Raw genomic sequence first — 21,123 nt, forward strand, 5'->3', positions numbered from 1 at the left:
AATTTAGCTTCTATACAACCTTTTCCCTCCAAACAAGCTTTACTTAAATTTAAAATAAAACACAGACATTGAAATGTCTTTTGTGTTTAAATTGGTCCCCTTCATGGTTCATCAACGTCTGTCATTAGTGAATTGTTCATATTTTATCTTATTTGAACAGCAAAAAAATGCTTAACAGTCGTCAAGAGCAGTTTATTGCAACATAGCAAGTGTTAACAAAAGAGTTGTGTGATCTCAGAGAAACATCATTTACCAATAATGGGCTGGTATAGTTTTGTAATGTAACAATGTTCAAACAAATGGTATGTAACACCTTATTTAGTGACCTTGTCTCTACAAGATACTATATGATACATAGAATTTTAAATTGATAACTTGTAAAAGTTTCAATATATAAACTGATCACAATAAAAGTTAGAAAAATGTCACTACTATTCTAGAAATTCTGAATATACATAGTTTTACATACACGTATAACAATCTGTTTCATGCACAAGTGAGCCCGGTGGGCATGAACTGTTCTGGCACAGAAATGAAAACACTTTAGGTTTTGTTGGAAAGAGTTGAGCTCACTATATGTATATAAAAAGGATTATTACAAGATTTTTTTTTCTGCACCATCGCTGGATGTGTGAATTACAGGAGTTGGTTTTCATATTTCTTTTCAGGATACACTTAAAAAACAAACAAACATATGTAAACTCTTTATACAGATATTTCCTAATAAGTGCTTTAATCAAATGTACAATTTCCTCTCCTTTCTCTCTCTGTCGGTCTACATGTGCAAATCCATCAACACCTTCTGAATTGCTCAAAGTAAGAGATGCTGCTGTGATTGATTTTTTTAGCAGATTCAACCCATTCATCCTTTATATATTACAAATACATACTTTACAATATAAAAATGTTTTAAACTACAAAAATAAAACTCATAGAATGAACGTGTGATCTTTAAAAAGTGATATAAAGAAACAAGTAAACAAACATAAGAAGGGCTCCAGTGGAGGGGGAAAATTGTGCTTTCATTAGATGAATTGGAAGATATAGTAATAGGTTGCTTACAGTTAAGATCATAACCATGTACGGATGAGTCTTAAGCCAACACAAATTCTGCAGTTAAAAAAAAATAAAGAAATTACAGGATATATGTTGTATGTGGTTCCTGGCTGCTCTCATTAGACCACCTCTACTCTCTACAAATAAACACAGTTCATCCTAAACAGAGTACCGCACTCCAAAATATAACATCTCCAACAAAGGCCTCTTCTCTTACACTTAGCTGCCATGACTGCGGTAGGCCTGGTGGATTACATGAATACACACATACATTGTCTTAAATTTTACATTGATACATTTTACAAATATGCAAAATTAGTTTCATACAAGCCATAAGAACATTTTCCATATCAAATAAAAATAAAAACAGGTCTACACATGCAGTAGAGTCTATATACAGTTATATAAAAAAACAACAAATGACAAACACGTACATTTATCTTTTCAAAAACTTCGTACACTTCCATAAAAGTGATTTCTTTTAAACAGAACAGACATTTTCATGGATTATTAGTGTTGAATTCATGTATAGCCTATTTCTCATGTAGATTTGATAAAGAATCTGCTACAAAAAATGTATGGTCATACAGCCACCCAATCCATATCTTACCACCATCTAACAGATGTTGCAACAGACACGATACTGTAAAACATGGAAAAATGAAATGTCGAGGAACATATTTTTGATCAAGACGGTCATATTTTGAAGACAAACTGACATTAACTGTGGCACAGTAAGATAAAGGTGGGCTCGGAAAAGATTAAGGGTTTTTTGTACAACCTGGATAATATTTTATTAGATGGATGGATGGATGGATGGACTCTCATTTTGTACAACAACATTTTACTCAACCAGTTATATCTTGGGAGACAGCGAGCTGGGATTTATAAGTAACCTTTAGTTATCTATGAACACACTTGAAATTGTGATTTGTCTTGAGAAGTTTTAACTTTAAATTCAGACTTGATTTCATTTAGTAAAAAAAAAGCACCTTTTGTTGCAACCCCCAGGGTTGTAGAAAACAAAATCTTTCTTTAAAACTTTGCCTCAACTTGCCCATTATCTGATTTAAATAGCATCTTACACGTATGTTGTCGTGGCAGAGGGAAACCAAATGAGTAAAATTTAAAAGTGGGACTCCACAATTCGTCCTTTTTTAAACAATCTACTATCTGCTGACACACACAGCTCCACTTCCTAAAAAGGACGGCAGTTGATGGCATAACTGACCTCACCTGATACAGAAATGTCTGACTCTTAATTTTGCCTAAATCTTTTACAATAAAGTTTCACTACAATGAATATGATGAGTACAGTGTTGTACCAACCTGTATGAGTATTAGTGTAATCTTCGACATTAGGACGCAGGCTTACAACAGTTACATGAAGAAACGTGTTAGCTAGGGCTGCACGATATAAGGAAATGATATGTTAACGTTGGATATCCTGATAACTATATTACATGCAATTAATAAACACATTAAAGCATAAGGTTACATTTAAATGTAACCGTCACAGATAAAACTGAAATTTTAACATTTACTGCCATTTCACTTCTTAACGGCTATTTTCCTTTTAAAACATACTCAAAACAACAAACGCGTTGTATGTCAACAACGTATATATTGTTTTATGGTAAATTACAATAATGTCTATGAGCTAAACAAGGCTACCTGTGTTTGTCACTCTGCTCACACAAAGAAAAACACAGGCTGAACAAAGGGGAAGTCTCAGAGTCTCAGAGAGTAGAGTGGGGTAGTGTTGTTTGTCAGATCAGGCTACTTATTGTGTTTACAGACCAACACGACTTCTTACTGGCCCCAGGCCATTGGAAAATCCTCATTGTTGAACAGCGAGGGCTGTCTGGCTGTAGAGTTAACAGCAGGACCATTTCAGACAAAATGGCACCTACAGATAGAGCATAATTTAAAATATGTAACAATTTTGAAAGTGCAATATTTCAGTCTTACGCAATGTGTGTTTAGCCTAAAGGGCAAAACCCAATGGCGGCAAAAAACGCTATATTGTGCAGCCCTAATGTTTACCTTTGTCACCAGCTGATTTGATTTGATGCTGCACATAATTGTTGGTGCTGTTAGAGTGCTCTGTTACTTGGAAGATTATATATATTTATATACTGCTGAAGTGGATTTAGTAAAAGCAGAACTGGACTGGCCAGATGTGTGCAAACTAGAAGGCCAGGCAGGCAGTATCAAACAGTCAAAGTATTTAAAGAGAACTGAAATGCTACTTAGCCTAGCTCGGGTTAAAGGATGGGAACTACTCAGATTTATGGCAGTAAAGGTCTTTAAGGGCTTTCAGTTCTTCGATTAGTGTCTTGTTTTGGTTCTCCAGGACGGCCACTCGGTTCTCCAGACATTTAACATACTCCTTCTTCTTCCTGCGACATTCACGGGCTGCCTCTCTGTTGGAAGGATAAGACATCATTTGTCTGTCTGATTCATTTAGGGGGGATTTAGTGGCCCATTTGATCAAATGCACCCCCTCCAGACTGACTTTTAGGCTGGCTGGTTATGGAATGTGATATTGGGGCATTTCGGCCGCAAGGACAAAGCCATAAATTGAGACCAAACACACAAAGACACAAAGTCTCCCATTCTTCATACCTGTTCTTCATGAGGCGGACTTCTCGTTTGCGTGTGACCTCCTCTGTGGCGCCCTGGGTAGGGAGGGCGGGGGATGAAGCCATGACCACACCTGGGGCGATGGTGCTGGTGGGGGCTGCTCGGATCTGATAGGCCTGAACGTCACCAGAGGCGGCTGAAATGTGTGGTTGCCAGAAAGTGGATGATAAATTGTATGCCTTGATAAAAATCACTTTTTTTTGGAGAATCAGTATTTTATTTGCTTGCTTGGATGAGTAACAAAAGCCCAAAAATATATACATATATGCTAACAACAACAGGAAATGAAAGAAAACGTACGGAAATTAAACGGTGCATAATAACATAAAATAGGCACATTTGAAAGTAAAGAGTCTACGAGCTAGTTGCAGACTTTTACACACCACTTCTTTAATAGAGCTTCCTCTCACCTTGGACCACCACCTGGTTACTCGGAACCAGAATCTGCTGGCCGTCGCTCGTCTGTGCGTACTGGAGGATGGTGGCTCCTGGCTGTGCGGCTGCTGCGCTGGTCATGGTCAAAGTCTGGATGCCCTGGACTCCATCTGTACCGTTGTTAGCCAGCTGGATGGCTCCACCCTGTGTGATTGCAACTGTGTATTGAGAGGAAACAAATAAGAGAATTAATGATATGACAATCTGTCCCCATGCTCTGCTCATTGTTAATTCACTAAAAAAGTATTTTGATGAAACTTTTGCCAAGAGCTGTTTGACATTCATCAAACATGTACACAGACAATGGGTGACCAAACCAAATGGCTGAAGCATTGCCCAAATACATCACCACAAGCTGCTTTAAATAGGTGTTTAAAGATATATTTATCTGTTTTTGTAGAAGGCAGACGCACTCCAGGCCATCTTGACAGACACACAACTTGACATATTTGCAATTTATAAAGTTGCTGTGGCAACAACTGAGCAAACAATTGATAAGTCACACATTAACGCAGGTCTGCTTATATACATGCACAGTATGTCCCTGCATGTTTACATTTGTCTTGGCTAATATCACGTAAATGGACATTTTTAAGCCACTGTGTGTTTGTTTCAAACTACAATGTGTTTTAACATCAGCGATATTTGTATTATTTTAAGGGAGATATTATTGAGGTGCCTTTGCTTGTACTCCTCTACAAACCATAATTTGTGATATATTTGAACATTGCCAAATGTTAAAGTGATCACAAGCCACAGAGGTTTGGTATCACTTCAGTAGAGTTGAGTGACAAAATAATTTATATTTTTTTAAGTGGGTAAACGGAACTTTTATATGTTATTGTTTTAAATATTTTACATGCATTTAAAAAAAACAAAAAACAAAATTATTCTTTCTTTAACAAAGGACGGGTAGGGGGCTCCATTGAGCCATCACTCACTGTATTGACCACTGCTGGTCTGGTAGATGGGTGTGGGCATAGTGACGGTGGTGATTGAAGGTGTTGCGGCAGCAATAGATGAATCCTCCTCTGCCTTTTCTTCCTCGATACGAGGAACAGCGGGAGCGTCAGATGAAAGGTCGTTCAGGATTTTTCTGTTTGGACAAACGACCTGTGGGAGTTACTTACAAAGCATACTGGCCAGTGTAAGCCTGATGTTAAGATTTGAGGCTGTTATGACAGGCTTTTTATAGACATTTTAAACTCACAATGTAGTATTGATGGTAATTTGTCTCCCACAAACAAGTAATCTTCATTGATTTTTAAAAAAGCACATGGATTTAAGTCCCAGATTGTAAAAACCTAGCTATGTTTGTTCCAGCAGGAATCATAAGTTAACTGTAAAAATGTTCTCTTCCAATGAACACATCTCTAAATGTTTTCTAGAAAGAGAAAGTCAGAAGCAGAACAGGGAGAGAAAAAAATGAGAAAACAGCTTGAGTATGTAACCTGTAAGCAATTACAAAGAAGCAATCACAGTTTTGTATTATTAATAAAATTGAAATAAAAATAGATGCAGGTGAATGCAATTAAAAAAATGGAAATGACAAAACCAGGAAAGGCCCATGTTGTGTAAAATGAGCTTTAAAAACCACATTAATTACCTGTACGAGGGGCGTCGGGACAGGATCTCTCTGCGTTTCTGAGAATCGGTCACACTGTCCACTGACTCCTGTGAATCTTCACTTTCTGCTATGGTGGAGATCTGGAACACACAAACACACCTTCTCACTTAATGTTCTTTAAATTGTGGCTTACTATCAACAACACCTGTAACTAGTATTGTAGGTATTTCTGAGTATTTTACCTGTACAGTCTGGATCTGTGGGGACTGGATGACAGACGGCTGTGCGGCCTGGATCACACCGTGCACCTGGACCGTCTGTCCATTGGGAAGCTGTACCAGCGTTACTGTGGGACCTGTTGCTGAGGTGAGGCCCGACGTCATGGTTACCTGAAATTCAGAAGTGATGTCACCATGCATACTGTCATGTGCACTTATTTGTTGCATTTACAATCGATGCTGTTAAAATGTTTGGAAACCAGCTGTGCTTACTGAGTGTTGCTGAAAGTGCTACTTCTTTAACACCTAATACGTATACAACTTCCGTTACCTGGGCCAGGGTAGCAATCTGTGCCTGGGTGATGTGCTGGGTCTCGCTCTCAGTCACAGCAGCCTCCCCCACCTGCTGAACCTCCACTGACTCCATCCTCATTGGCTGAGCTGAGGAGGACGATTTGGACAAGAGAGGCTATTAAAATAAGCAAACCGAACAAACTAAAAACACATGGAAATGTATCATAACATAATAAATGCTAACTAAAGAAAACTTACTAACAGGAAAAATGATTATCATTTTGAAAGAAATGGTACCAAACAGCTGTCAACTAAACACCATTTCTGAGTAGAAACTGATCGCCTGAAAAAACTTCTTAATAAGATCCAAGAGCATTGCTGGAAGATCACTAACAACTGAAATTTTCTGTTGAAAGCTTTTACTAATATCTTTTTTATGTGTTTGAATTGCTAGTAATTGAAAATGACATGATCTGTTTTTGGTGAAATATTTGCTGTAAGGCATTAATGAGGAGACATTTCTGCCACCATTCAGGAATAGGGAAATCTGATACACTAAACTAACACCCAGTATTCTTCCTCCCCCTGAAAAGCAAATGTTTTAATAATCACTTTAATGGCCAGCCATTCACATCGACATCTTCATTGCACATATCAAATACCCTGGAGTGACTCTACAGTTACAATACATTTGTTTTTTATTCATTATATAACTCACTGTAATAATGATGACTGGTGATTAGAGGAAGTAAACATCTCCTGTAGGCACAAGTAAGAATACCACAGTGGGGAAATATTCGATTACAAAAAGGACACAAGTCATGTGTTCAAAGTTTTATTGAAAATACAAAAGTATTGGGATCAAAATATACCTAAAAGTAAAGTAATCATTTTTCAAAAATGCCCATTTCAGTAGTAAACATATGACAGTATTGATAATAATTCTGATGTATTAATTTTTAAATCACATTTGTGATGCTTTATGTACTTTATCTGATCCCAAGCAATCAATTTAGTTTTAAATAAATATAAAATATAATTTCACAAGTTACGTGGTGATAAAATACTGTACTATTGCTATACTTTTATTTTTGAGTATTTTGCAATTGGGTGATTCTTGTATATATATTTTTTTGGTATCTTGGGTGTAACATTAAGCAGTCTTTGGCTCTTTCTGCTCTAACGATGCAAATTTCCCCTCTGTGGGACTATTAAAGGAATTCTGATTCTGATAATCAACTCCGCACACATTACCTCACCAGTACTACATTTTACAAAATCCCTTATATAAAGTATTTGTATAAGGAACTGTTTATTTAATTTGAGTCAATTGTGATTTAAATTATCTCATTGATGTTAGGTGTTGTGTCCATGGGGTATCACTTTGATGTAAATTGTATAACTGCACCTCGTATCCTAGTGCGAAGAACAAAGAATTGAAACTACTTTAAAAATCAAGTACCGCATATAAATGTATTTAGTAACTTTTAACCACTGATAATGAGTTAGGGATTCTAACACATTTACCTGCATATATTTAATTTTAATAAGCAGCTTCTGAACCTCAGTGATCTGACTTGAGGCGGTAAAGTGTGTGTTGATCTGGGATGTTGTTCAGTGATCTCACACTGTGCGTAGCTCCTCTCCGCTGCATGATTGGCTTTACACATTTCTCCCTCTGCTTTTCAAAAATCACTTGTGTGACAGCAGAGCCACATGGCCGGGCAACGCCCCCTCAACCACACACAGCGGTCACATCCCGGGAGATAAGACACTATTACAACTTACGATACAAGATGCGAGTTTACTCTCCAGGCCTGAGATCGTGTTTTTAATATGCAACCAAACGCATCGGCATGTAAGGCCGATTAATATGAAGACACAATAATGGAAAAATACTAAGTAAGATATCGACACGATCGGCGTGTGTAAAATCAGAAATAAAATATGTGAGATTATAAACATCAATTTGATTCGAGCAAGTAGCGTACATTAATGGACATGATGGGTTCAATGCGCCGTTTCCAAGGAAAGCAGCGCAAATCTGCGCATTAGTGCCTGTGTGTTACTGCACGGTCTGACAGTTGCATGTAGGGTTATACCAACGCTAAAGTCCCTATCATGTGTAATGCCTAGACACACACACGCTGTCACTCCTGGTGCACTATCAAAGCCGCACATTTTCTCTGTTTCTCCCAAAACAGCCGCAGCCTCCCCTCCCTCCCTACAAACACACCGCGGCGCCATGATCTCTTTGTTTCCTTCGGGCCGAACCCGACTACACCGACACTTTCTACGGCCGAGTCCCGTGTCTCTGAGCCCCGGACACCGCTCCGTCCTTACCGATACAGACTCCCTTCGTCACTCCCGGGCCTCCGGAGCTCCACTTTTATTCTGGCCGACACGTAAGAGCCCGCGTCAGGCTACACCTCCGCCGCGTCACCGGGAACAACAACACGGAGATTGGAGAAGGACGAGAAAGCAGATGGCGACACTCGCCGGAAATGACCGATGTGTGAACGGAGAAGGCCGGAAAATACCGAGGACTGGCGGGTTCTAACGACACCCTCCTGCCTTGTGAAGAGTTGTGCAAAGGTTTAAAAAAAACAAAACTGTTTAACTATTAAGTAACGAGAACAACAATAATCTGGTGGATAAACACCATGTAAGTGAAGCCTATTTTCATCTAGAAAGGTTCGTTCGGTTCACCTTAAAACAGAAAACTGTTTCCCTATTTTATTTTTAGTTGAATGTGAACATAGTTATTGTTTGAGTAGCATATCACAAAGACCTATAAGACCTTATAATTCGTTGTTATGATTTACCCTGAATTGTTTGATTTAATGTTGTCCTGCAAAACAACAACGTTTTCATTTCAATCATTCAATCATTTAGATGAACTAAATAGAGTTAAAATATTCTGCATTGATGTAATTACTTTATATGTTTATGTTCTGCACTTACATACCTTTACTAAGGTAGAATTTTCAATATAGGACTTTTACCTTTAAGAGATGTTTATAATCGCCTGTATTTGAGAGGCAAATATTGTACTTTTACTTGAGACTGGATGAATTTTAAACGTGAATAGAATAAGTTATCCTTCATTTGTCCCACAGCAGGAAATTGACATAGCTGTTGGTTATTAGTGAAAGTAGTAGGCATACTTACTAAAACCAGCAGAGGGAAGCATGAGACCAGATAACTCTGCAGCTGCCATGAAATGCAAGAACTACAAAACGAGACCTAAAAAAGAAAGCAGACAAGAGGATTTGCAGGATTTCCCCTGCTCCATCTTTATTATTATGAGAACATTTATTTGTTTGTTTGTTCTATTTCATTTTAGCCACACACACGAGAAAGAAAATATGCAGATATTACATGTATACTAGTTACAGCAGCATTTCTTCACCTTTATATACTATACTTCATTTATAAGTATACTCATTCAGATGTGACCAATTAATGTGATGTGGAAAGCAATAGAGAAAAATCCAGACACTAACAAAATCACCAAATGACTGATATTGAATCTTTTCTACACGCTTGCCCTAAGAAGAAATTAATCAATACCATATTTAGCCTAACATAATTAAGAAACACAATGTTTTTATTTGAAATAATAAAAAAGTGTTCTTTTGCTTTCAAGCAACAGACTGGAAAGCATCACATACGTTCTACCAGGATAAAGGACAGAGGCAGTCATCAGGTTTATCTCCCCAGATGGTGGCGCTGTAGAGCTGTTTTAACTCTTCCACCATGTGCTCCTCAGTCTGCCTCCCCTCCTCCTTCTCTTCCTCCTCCTCCTCCTCCTCCTCCTCCTCCTCCTCCTCCTCCTCCTCCTCCTCCTCCCCAGTGACAGAGAGAAGAGCTGCTGGTGTGTCATCACACAGATATGTGGAGTTTATCAAGGCAATTCCTTTTATAATCCTCCTGATGCTCGTTGCCGGTGTTTTATCTGTTTAATAGCATTTTACTGCTACAAGCCGTAAAAAACACCCTTTTTATTGTGACACCAAACACATTGTTTGGGGAATTGACCCTGCCTGGGTAATGAACAGCAGTGAATTTGCAGCCAGTTAGAAAAAAAAACCAGGATGGGAGGAGTATGGGGGGGCTGAAGGGGGATGACAATTTTGACCCAAAGTCAAGAGGAGGAATATTTTACAAGAAGGGGGAGGAAGCACGCCCCATTAGAGGTTTTCAAAAAGGCTGATTTAGCTCTTCTGATTTTGCAGCAGTGACATCCATTAGTAAACATTTTAAGTGCAACATGTTTAACGCCTCTGCTTTAGTGCTATTTTGTAATTTTGCCACACATTTTTTAATTATCAGCTGGAATACTGTAGTAGATTAGCGCTGACGAAACTTATATATCAAAATTATACAGAAAGGCACAGGTAAATGAATGAAAAACCCTAAATAAATGATGGATTGCAAACATAAATAAACATAGAGGCTTGTGAACCATATGCTGTGGCCATCGACAAAGGACAATTTGAAGCAACATTTCAAAGAGCATTCCCCACCAGTATCATCAAATACCAAATAGCTAAAATTATTTTTGAAGGTGTTCCTTCTCCTCCAGAGACCCATTGAAAAGCATCTCTGGAGCTGTTCTGGATCCTTGTGTTTTAGCCATCTACTGCAGGAACTTAACCTAATGCGTATCATCATGAGTTGTACATTTGTTGCCTCCATTCTCTGGATGACTTTTGAATGGGCTTTGCTCAGAAGATTATACAGATCAGGGTCAACCTCACATAAAAGAAAAAGGTAGAATGCTGGTTGGACAATTTCAACAAAGTCCTCCAAATTCAATTACAACATACTTTTGTTTGTAACACCCTTCAAGAAGCACTTTCTGAAGCATTTTCTGATCTGGTTACACTATCAGCCATCAATAACTGTAACATATCATGATGCAAAAATCCAACTGTTTCTGATCTGCCATTTTAGGAGTAAAATAATAACGTGAGATGTATATTTCTTATGCGTCATCATAGACAGTGAATTACAGATGGAAAACTCATGATTCTTTTGTTGGGAGAACATGTTAAAGAGAAGTAGGCTCTCCATGTAGAAATAAAACTAATTTTACATGCACACACAGACTCCAAAAGAGAACGAATCAATAGAAGCATTTGGTCTATTATCATAAACACACAGTGTGTTTGCAAGTGTGTGTGTGTGTGTGTGTGTGTGTGTGTGTGTGTGTGTGTGTGTGTGTGTGTGTGTGTGTGTGTGTGTGTGTGTGTGTGTGTGTGTGTGTGTGTGTGTGTGTGTGTGTGTGTGGGAAGAATGGTGTTTTTATCTCCAGATGGTTGACTGAGACTTGGCTGGTTGGTACAGAGTTAGAGAGAGAAAAGCAGGCAGAAGGCGTCTTTTCTACTTGAGCTCAACAAAATGTGTGTGTGTGTGTGTGTGTGTGTGTGTGTGTGTGTGTGTGTGTGTGTGTGTGTGTGTGTGTGTGTGTGTGTGTGTGTGTGTGTGTGTGTGTGTGTGCCAAGTCTGCCAACCTGCCTGCCTGTGACTGTGTACATGTGTGTGCATGTGTGTGTATGTGTGTGTGATTGACCTTGAGGAAGGAGGCTCAGTTGGAGGAGAGAGGGATGAGGAGCACAACTCCCCCCTTCACCTCCCCTACCCCCGCTGAGCCTCCCCCCTCTGGGTAAAGAACGACTGGCTTCTCATCCTCCTCCTGTCCTCTCTTTGCATCTTTTTTCTTATCCTATCCATCTCTTTTCTTTCCTTCTTTCTGCTTTTATCTAATATCCTCTCCTTTCATGCTTGTTCCTTCCCTTTTCTCCTCTATTCTTCTCTATTCTCCTTGTCTCCCTTTCGTCTCATCAGCTTGTTACTTTCCTCTCATTGTTTATGTATTTTATTTACCTCTCTTATCGCTTTCCTTTATTATTCATTTTATCCCCTCTCTCCTCTACTCTTTTCTCTTCTCTTCTCCTTTCCTCTCCTCTCCTCTCACCATTGAATGACTGTGGACTCCTCCAACAATCCCTTTCAGCAGCCAAGGTGCTCAGAGAAGAAAAGAAAAAGAAACACATCCATGTCTAAAGAAAAGGAGAGCAGGGAATCAAATGCCAAACTAAAAGCTCTTTGAAAGCTTTGGAGACTGCAGGATGCCCGGGGGGTAATTTAAAAAAAACCTGCCACGGGAAACGGTCAAAGAAGAAGGTGTCACAGTCTGTCTGCGATATGCTTCATATTCACAAAGGGTCCGAAAACAGCGCTTTGATTCCTTCACAACACTTCTATCAGCATGTTTCAATGTGTTCCAGACTGGGTTTTCTTTTATAGGATTTGGTTTGTTCTGTTGTCCTTTCAAATAATGCCATGGACTTGGATTTTTTATAGCGTGTTTGTTGACTGCTTCACATTTTCTGTTTAGTCATTAAACTCACTTTTGTTTGAATATCTACCATCTTTCTCTTCCACTCTGGCACTCTCATACTCACGTCAAAAGTCATATGGTACAGAGTAACAGGGATCCAAGTTAACATTTGGGAATTCTGAAAGAAGAAAGTGACACATTTTCTATTCTGCTTTGCAAGCAACCAGCAAGACACAACAGATGGCATACATTTCCCTAATAGCACATTATAACTGGTAGTACAGCACACAGTGTTTAAATAAGTACACATTTAAAAATAAATTACCCCCAAAAATATGTTTAACTTTATCCTCAGCCAATGCAACAAGAAAAAAACCTCCACTGACATGTACATTCTTCACTAGCATGTATTCATAATACATTAGTCTACTTGTGAAAATAAATCTTGTCATCTACAAGGATATCTGGGTGTGTTAATATCACTCAAATATAATGCATGCCCAGTAGCCAACAATGATATAAGCTATGGAAAAAGGGTTAAACTACGAAGCTGTGCTGAGCAGATAATTACGACAGCAAGCAGTCTGAGGAGCAACATGTGTTAGCATTTAGCATTCAGCACCATCTCATTAAGCACTGTGCCCTGCCTTACATTCACTTTATGACAACACATTTGAACTGGTTAGCTTGTCAAACAGAGATCCAGCAGAGGCACAGTGGAGGAACAGACTGTGTTGTTCGTGGGTAGCATTCAAATAACAGTAAGTTGAATAAATTAGATGTTAGCCCTTGATATTTTGAAGTAAGAGTCCTAAATCATGTTTGTATATGCACAGACTGCAGTTTCCTGTGGACATGAGCAGCTGATAAAAATGTATATCTAACATAAACCCTTTCGGCTCTGCGGATATTAAATCTAATTTGCCCTTCTGGTGCTGTGTCTGTGATATTCATTGCCGAGACTATAATACAGAATTGTGGAAAAACACTTTGTTGACCAATTAAAGAGCTCAAAGGTCCCCTTCATGTCCGAATGACAAAAAAATGGGAAACAATGAAAGCCAAGAATGTTTCCTCGTAAATTTGATCAAATAAAATCAAAACATAAAAATGAGTGAGTGTAAATAAGTAGTGGGCAATCACTTCATAGGCAGTGACAAAACTACTACTCAGCAGTACATAACACACCTCATGTATGACATACTGTACATCTTTTTAAATTGGTGTTACCTTGAAGAGTACCATACCGTGAAATTTGGATTTTTCGCCCATAGATCACCTTCTCTGTTTGTGTGTGTGTGTGTGTGTGTGTGTGTGTGTGTGTGCGTGCATGCGTGTGTCAGACTTTACTGTTTACACTCCCCTATTCGCACAGCATACACACATCTACTCAACTTGTACCGAAGCCACACGCTCGTCTTTCACTGTTTGTCAGCTACAGATCTTCTGCATGATGTGTGTGTTGAGGGGATCCTGTTTGAGAGGAGGGTCGGATCAAGTCTTGGGAAGCATAACGATGTTAAAATACTCTCGTTTTGTCGGCTCCATCCATCTTCTCCTTGTTTCCAGTGTGACCTTTAAAAGAATGGAAGAGGAGACACGTGAAGATGTGAGAGGAGACCTTTATCAATGGAGTGTATCTCATAATTTTCCTCTTTGTCTCCCTTAAAAACGTGCTGTGAGTGTTCACTAACTAGACTGGTGTCCCCTGCTGCGTAAAAGCTGTTATATCCCTTTCATAATATAATTAGCTCTTCAATTATGATAACAAATCTTAAGTTAGGCAGTGATGTGTAGTAAGTCATCCTTAGAGGCAATAGATAGAAGCATCAAATATAAACTTTAAATTGTGAGTGAATGCAAAAGTAATCCCATTGTACACTTCACTAAACCCCATCCCCCTAAGTATATGTTACTATGTCTGTCATGCTCTGTGGCATAGCACTTGTGCAGTTTGATAAGATACAATTAGACCCACAATAGCTTTTAATGAAAAGAAAAAAAGTTACTTTTATCAGTTAACTGGTTAAATATTACCAGATGAATGGATCCTGACTAATATGTCCTTCATGCTAAACTTGCAGGCACTTTAAACTATACAATAAGAAGTGACATTATATCGAATTCCTACATCTTAATGTATTCTATGAGAATATTTATACACTGACAAGGAACTTTATATACTGCTTTGCATCCACAGAGAAAGAGCAGCCATCTATTTTTCTGTTTGTGCATCTTCGTTTCTACATTTAATGTCTAGCAGAGCAGCTCCTCATTTCCCCTGAGCGGAGACTGAGTGCATGCAGAGGAGGAATGGGAGGCGAGAGGAGGCGAAAGGAGGCGAGAGGAGGCAAGAGGAAGTAAGAGGAGGCGAGCGGTGGAGAGGCCTAAGCAGGGCTGTTTTTATGAGGCACATAATAAAGATATGGAGATGAAGCATCTATGTGCTACCTGAGGACCCTCTCACTGCTCCCAGTCTGGCCCGACAACCTCTCCTCTTGTTTCTGCTCTTTGGCTCCCGTTGAGGATAGAGAGAGCATGTTGAGATGAATGAGAGTAATAACCTTACTGTCAGGAGAGAGAGAGCGAGCAGTGGGGAGGGTCATGATGGTGTAAACACAGGAGCGAAAGCTTGCAGGTCTGCGCTTCTATTTTTACTACAGCACAGTTGGGGGCGAGGAGGGGAAGAGAAAATGGGATGGAGGGAGGGAAGAGGAAGTGGTACGAAAATGGGATTTCTGCATTATTCATGGGACCGGTAGAGGAGCATGGACGGCGGCTGGGACAGCCTGCACACACACATTTGTACTTAATTACTCATGAGGACACTCAATGACATAAAACCTTCCCCTGCCAGCACCTTAAAGAATAAATCCACAGATTTTTACATATTAAAGATCTACTCATCATACCTATATAATAAATCAAACGTGTAAGGGGTATAAAGAACACATATGCATTCCTTTTTTTGTCGTTTAGTCATGATAAACAGATGTCCTGCAATTCAAAACTACACGCCACATAGTGTAACCAGAAAAAGTCTATGCAGTATTGACAAAAATTGAATTGAAAAAATGATATTGTGAATGAAAGCACTGGTTGTAATGTCTGCAAGATAAATAAACAGGTGTGAGATTTAAGTAGCCTGAGTATAGTTCATTTAAATTTTGCAACTATAAAAAAGTAAATAAAGCAAAAGCAAAGCACAGCTGTATATCGTTGCTTTTCTATTTGTGTTTCAGTTAATATGTATTTGTGTGTGTAACTTGTCAGGTGTTTTTGATCTTGAACCATTTGACCTTGGTCATATGATTCTGATATTCCACAGCAAGTTTATGGATTTTATAATATTAATATTTGACGCTCTGATATCCTTGTGTGGTTTTATACCACTGTAATAACTTGTTTGTGTTTGTTGATGGATGGCATATTATTTACATGGATGAGTGTCCTTCTCAGGGTTGTGTCACGCTCAGTAAAACCCTCTGTGCTGTAACTGTGCAGTTTTTCAGCTCTCTGCTCCCTCTTCCAGACTGGCAGAAATATCATGTTTCCTCACGATTGAGCTTCAAGAATCACAACAGCTCTCTGTTACACAAACTCACATAACAGTGAGGTTCAGCAGTGGCTTTGTGATATAAATAGGCTCTGCCTGCTAATGTTACGTATTCAATATACTCTGGGTCGTCATGAAAATAAATAAACAAAAGGACTGTACAGAAGTGCGAGACATTATCCAGACTACAGAAGTAGGGGTGATGGTATTTCTTTCAAGAACTGATTTGTTGGATTTGCTTATGTACAAAGTATAAGATTTAGATTGCAAATCAGTGATTATCATTCTTAGGTGCTGGTGAGATGATTTTATCTCCTGCATAATATTTACAACTATTGATCATCTCATATAACTCTTGGCCAATAGTGAAAATACACATCACTCAAAATGTTTGTTTACTTGTATCGCCTGAACTGGAGTTTCGTATTTATTTAACCCTGTTGTGGGACATTTTGTGATCTATGATTTATAGTTGGTTGTGGTAAAACTGTGGCGTTGCACCTCCTGTCCAATCACCTCACTCCCCTTGGCTCACCTCCATTCAACCCTGGGACCTGAGCAGGCAGCAGCAGTGTCCTGCAGAGACACAAAAGACAGAGAATGAGAAAAAGACAGAGACAGAAGAGAGATACACAGAGTTTGTGAAATATATCTGCAGCCGTTCGGCTGTTGGCCAGGATGCTGCGGCTGTAACATCCTTAATCTGACTGGCAAGCCTTGATGCTGATCTGACAGCTCCTGCTGATGAACTGTGGAGAGAAGGGAAAACACACACACACACACACACACACACACACACACACACACACACACACACACACACACACACACACACACACACACACACACACACACACACACACACACACACACACACACACACACACACACACACATTATTTTCTTGTTGCAGTACCCCCAAATCACAAAGATATAGTCCAACAATATCATCTGATGGACCTAATCTATTTGTTTCCCTAACTGTGGGCACACAAGTCAAACTCCTACAGTTCAAGCCCTCTAACCATAATTGCTGAAGTCCTTTTATATAAATATAATGGTGCTTTTTTGCTATAACTTTACACAGAGGACCACATTTTTTAAGTAGTTTAAAATAGAACAAACACAAATAATTGGTATTCACTCTGAAAAGCTCCAATGCACACTCACACACACCAGTTTGGGAATTAAGTGCATTGCTCAAACCTTTAAAACTCCACTGCCTCCTACTTACTGATAAACATGTCGTCTGACATGACAAGTTTTGACGTTTGAAGGTGACACGTCGTTTCGGTGTTGCGAGCCTGCTTGGCAGCTGGTCACTGATGAGCGTGTTGCCAACTGATGCCAGAAAAAATACATTGGAGCTGATCATCAGAGCGGAGAGCAGACGTAAAGATGTACATCTTCATCAGTTTGTCTCAGTTCTGTCAGATACATTTTCTCCTGTGTTTTCACTGTCGTATGAAGGTGACAAATAATGATCGTCATCTCCATTTCATACCTCATGTTCCTCATATAAATCCTGATTCCTTTTTCACATGATGTTCAAATTACTTAAAATCAGCTTACTGGAGAAAGCTGGATGTAACCTGATAACACAAATACATGTAAACAAACATCATTTACACATTCATTCGTCGGATTAACATCCATCAACATTCACACTCTTAGAGTCAATGAAACTGTGTTCAGTTATTATGAATTCACCAGTACTGCCACCTTGATAAAACAGCACAAAACATAAAGGGCTAATTAGTCTATAGAATAAACAGGGATTAGGGAACTGTGTTTACTGATGTTTCTCTGTGAGACGCTTTCACTTTAATCTTGTAGTGGTAAACTGATAATGTCACATAAAGCAGAGACACAATAAACTAATGTTGTATAATCAGTACTGACAGTCTCACAGCACTTTGATACTGTGTGGTATCTGTGTGTGAGTGTGTGTGTTTGTGACTGGAATAGCAGGTGACTTGTTTTAGCGCTGAGCCCCATATGTGCTACGTAGAAGGGAATACATATGCATGTGTGTATGTGTGAGCGTGTGTGTGTGTGTGTGCGAGTGTGTGTGTTTGTCTAGCTAATCATGTGTGGCTGGGTGCACTCAACAACAACAACACCCCATCACCAGACAGACAGGCTGGCCGGCAGGGACCCCTGTCCACCATCTGTGTGTGTGTGTGTGTGTGTGTGTGTGTGTGTGTGTGTGTGTGTGTGTGTGTGTGTGTGTGTGTGTGTGTGTGTGCTGTGTGTGTGTGTGTGTGTGTGTGTGTGTGGTGTGCTGTGCGTGTGTTCGACTGGTGGTAGTGATGGTCTGGTCTCCACCTGTCCCCCCTGTCATTACCCACGAGGTGATGGAGGGGAACAGAGACAGAGTAGAGGGAGGACACACAGGAGGAGGGAGAAAGGAGGGGGTGAAAAGGGGAGAACAGTGAAAATAAGCAGAAAAAGAAAAGAGACAGAAAGAGCAGAGACCTCAGTGTGACATAGTCGCAGGTGAAGAAACCAGAAAGAGACATTGAGAGACTGCAGAAAAGACCTGATGTGACAGAGACAAAGAGACAGGATGAGAACCGACAGACTGTGATGTGGATGTGAGGGAAAGAAAGGATCAAAGAGAAACGATAAGGGATGGTAAAAGTAGTGAGAAGAAAAGGAAAGCGAGCAGCTCTAAAAAAGATGAAGAGGCCAAATAGTCTTTTAAAGCGGAAAATAAAAGTGGAAGAGCAGAGCAAGTCCGGTGTTCAGACAACTTGAAGACAGAAAGCTGTCAATGTGACAAAATCTAGGCTGTTGAAATATGACGAAAAGAAAATTACATAATAACCGACAACTGTTAACTGTGGATATGTGTAAGGTAAAATCAAATTGGTACCAGTAATTAGACAAATATCTGGTTTTTGGTTTCTGACAAGGGGCATCATTTTCACTTAATTGTGGAGTTCCCCAAGGCTCAATTCTGGGACCTGTTTTATTTCCCCCCTAACGTTCTTTTGGGTGACATTATCTGCTGGGTTGGTTGTGAATACTATCATTGCTAAGCTGATTTTACTGCTATACACATTTGTGCCACACATTGAGCCCTTAAACTTTATTTTAAATGAAATGGCTTGTGCAGCAATGCCTGCACTGAAAGCCTTAATTATATCACACAACAGAAATGTTCTTTAAATTTCCGTCAATATTTTTCAGCAGTTCAAAGTTATTGTACATGCTTCTTTTTTTTAATAATACATGGAAAAGCGAACAGTAAGCATCTATTAACATTACAGAGTTTAATGCTTTTGCAGATAAGGCCATTCTCAGTATCTGAATTATTGCAAAACATACCAATAGGTTGCTGCGACTATATTCCTCTCTGACTTGACAAGGAAAGCCTAATAGTTAACCTAAACGTCTGCTTAACTGACCATATCAGAATACAAATGAATACAGTATCTCTCTAGCAGATTAAAGCATAATGATACTGTTTCTCTGGATATCACTGCTGCCGGTCTCTGTGGTGGAGGGCAAACATTGCATGGTGAATATGGTTCTTACATATTGGTGTGATGAAGCAGTTCATTGTCCATCTGCTAGTTTTAAACTCCCTCCATATGGAGGAGCAATGCAATCACAGAATTAATAATTCATTGTTTCCTTGTATTCAATTTTGCTTCACTTGTAGATCCATTTTAGAGTTACACAATACCAAACACAATTCTGTTTCTGACTTTTTGACCACAGTAATTAACACTGTTGTTTTGCTGTGGGTGCAACACAATCCTGATTATGTTAAGTTGTCAGTGTTAAAGGTTTAATCCTGATACAATAAATGTTAAACAACACAATTCTTTTAAACAATCTATATCTCATTTGTAATACATGTCAATTTTTATGGGCAAATAGGGAGATAAATGGTTGAGTTGCGATACATTAAATCAAATAATCAGGACATCAAAGGGTACAAAATATAATGTTTTAAGAGCAGATTCAACCTTGAACTCATATGCACTTATGTTCTTCTGATCTAGAGGGTTAACACAGGGTTAAATCCACACACAAACAAACACACACAATTCCAGGAACCCTCCTGTCCCTCAGGCTCACCCGGATTCAGATGTCATGTGTGTATTCTCCCCGGATCAGTGGGAGGTCACGTTAATTAGCAGATTTCACACTTGTCTGCCAACACACACACACACACACACACACACACACACACACACACACACACACACACACACACACACACACACACACACACACACACACACACACACACACACACACACACACACACACACACACACACACACACAAGCTCCACTGTCACAAAGACATGTTAATTAATGACTTAAGACAACAGAAATGAGAACCAATCAGAGTTTTTTGTTGAGGGTTACATGCCTGGTTATGATTCACTGTTAAATGTAACAGTTCATTTTAATGTTAATGTTAAGGTCTCTCCATCTCTCTCTCTATATATATATACAGTCTATGCTCCCAATTGATATTGTTGAGGTTTCATGTCTCATGTAGAGTATTCTGAGTCATTGGCAGGATATCCAAATGTAGACAATGACACTACATGTCTCTCTCTCTCTCTCTCTCTCTCTCTCTCTCTCTCTCTCTCTCTCTCTCTCTCTCTCTCTCTCTCTCTCTCTCTCTCTCTCTCTCTCTCTCTCTCTCTCTCTCTCTCTCTCTCTCTCTCTCTCTCTCTCTCTCTCTAATTAAGGCAGATGCTATTTGCACCCGGGTGAACATAGTCAACATTGCTATTGGCACCTGGGGTGTGTATAGCCACATTGCCTATTTACATCCTCTTAAAAAAGCATTTTAAAAGAAAAGTCACATTATAATTTCATTATTTAACAGCACTCCGCATAGAAAACACCTTTTTTTGTGGTGTGATGACACAATGCTGTAAAAATGCCAATTTGTTTTCCTTTAAATAAATAATCAGCACAAGTATTAGATGTGGTTCAGAGGTAGCTCACAGACACCTGCAACCCATTCA

At 39.2% G+C, this 21,123-nt stretch overlaps 1 protein-coding gene across 1 annotated transcript; it reads right to left on the minus strand.

Moving 5' to 3' along the window:
- Positions 1-100: 100 nt before the first annotated feature.
- creb1b (cAMP responsive element binding protein 1b) lies at positions 101-8,707 on the minus strand. Its single transcript, XM_063888369.1, has 8 exons — positions 8,560-8,707; positions 6,254-6,363; positions 5,947-6,093; positions 5,744-5,844; positions 5,079-5,233; positions 4,113-4,295; positions 3,685-3,838; positions 101-3,482 (listed from the first exon to the last, which is right to left on the minus strand). Exons 2-8 carry the CDS (start codon positions 6,353-6,355, stop codon positions 3,338-3,340), a joined length of 987 nt encoding a protein of 328 aa, XP_063744439.1. The 5' UTR covers positions 6,356-6,363; positions 8,560-8,707; the 3' UTR covers positions 101-3,337.
- Between the last annotated feature and the right edge of the window lie 12,416 nt (positions 8,708-21,123).

The sequence above is a fragment of the Eleginops maclovinus genome, chromosome 7, assembly GCF_036324505.1.
Source record: "Eleginops maclovinus isolate JMC-PN-2008 ecotype Puerto Natales chromosome 7, JC_Emac_rtc_rv5, whole genome shotgun sequence".
Lineage (NCBI taxonomy): Eukaryota > Metazoa > Chordata > Actinopteri > Perciformes > Eleginopidae > Eleginops > Eleginops maclovinus.

What these genes read in the sequence shown, in the direction of transcription:
- creb1b (XM_063888369.1), bottom strand. Translation starts at nt 6,355, where the DNA reads ATGAGGATGGAGTCAGTGGAGGTTCAGCAGGTGGGGGAGGCTGCTGTG. An exon ending in AGATTGCTACCCTGGCCCAG is followed by an intron (nt 6,094 to 6,253) that starts GTAACGGAAGTT and finishes TCTGAATTTCAG; the next exon opens with GTAACCATGACGTCGGGCCT. An exon ending in TCCCGACGCCCCTCGTACAG is followed by an intron (nt 5,234 to 5,743) that starts GTAATTAATGTG and finishes TTGTCCAAACAG; the next exon opens with AAAAATCCTGAACGACCTTT.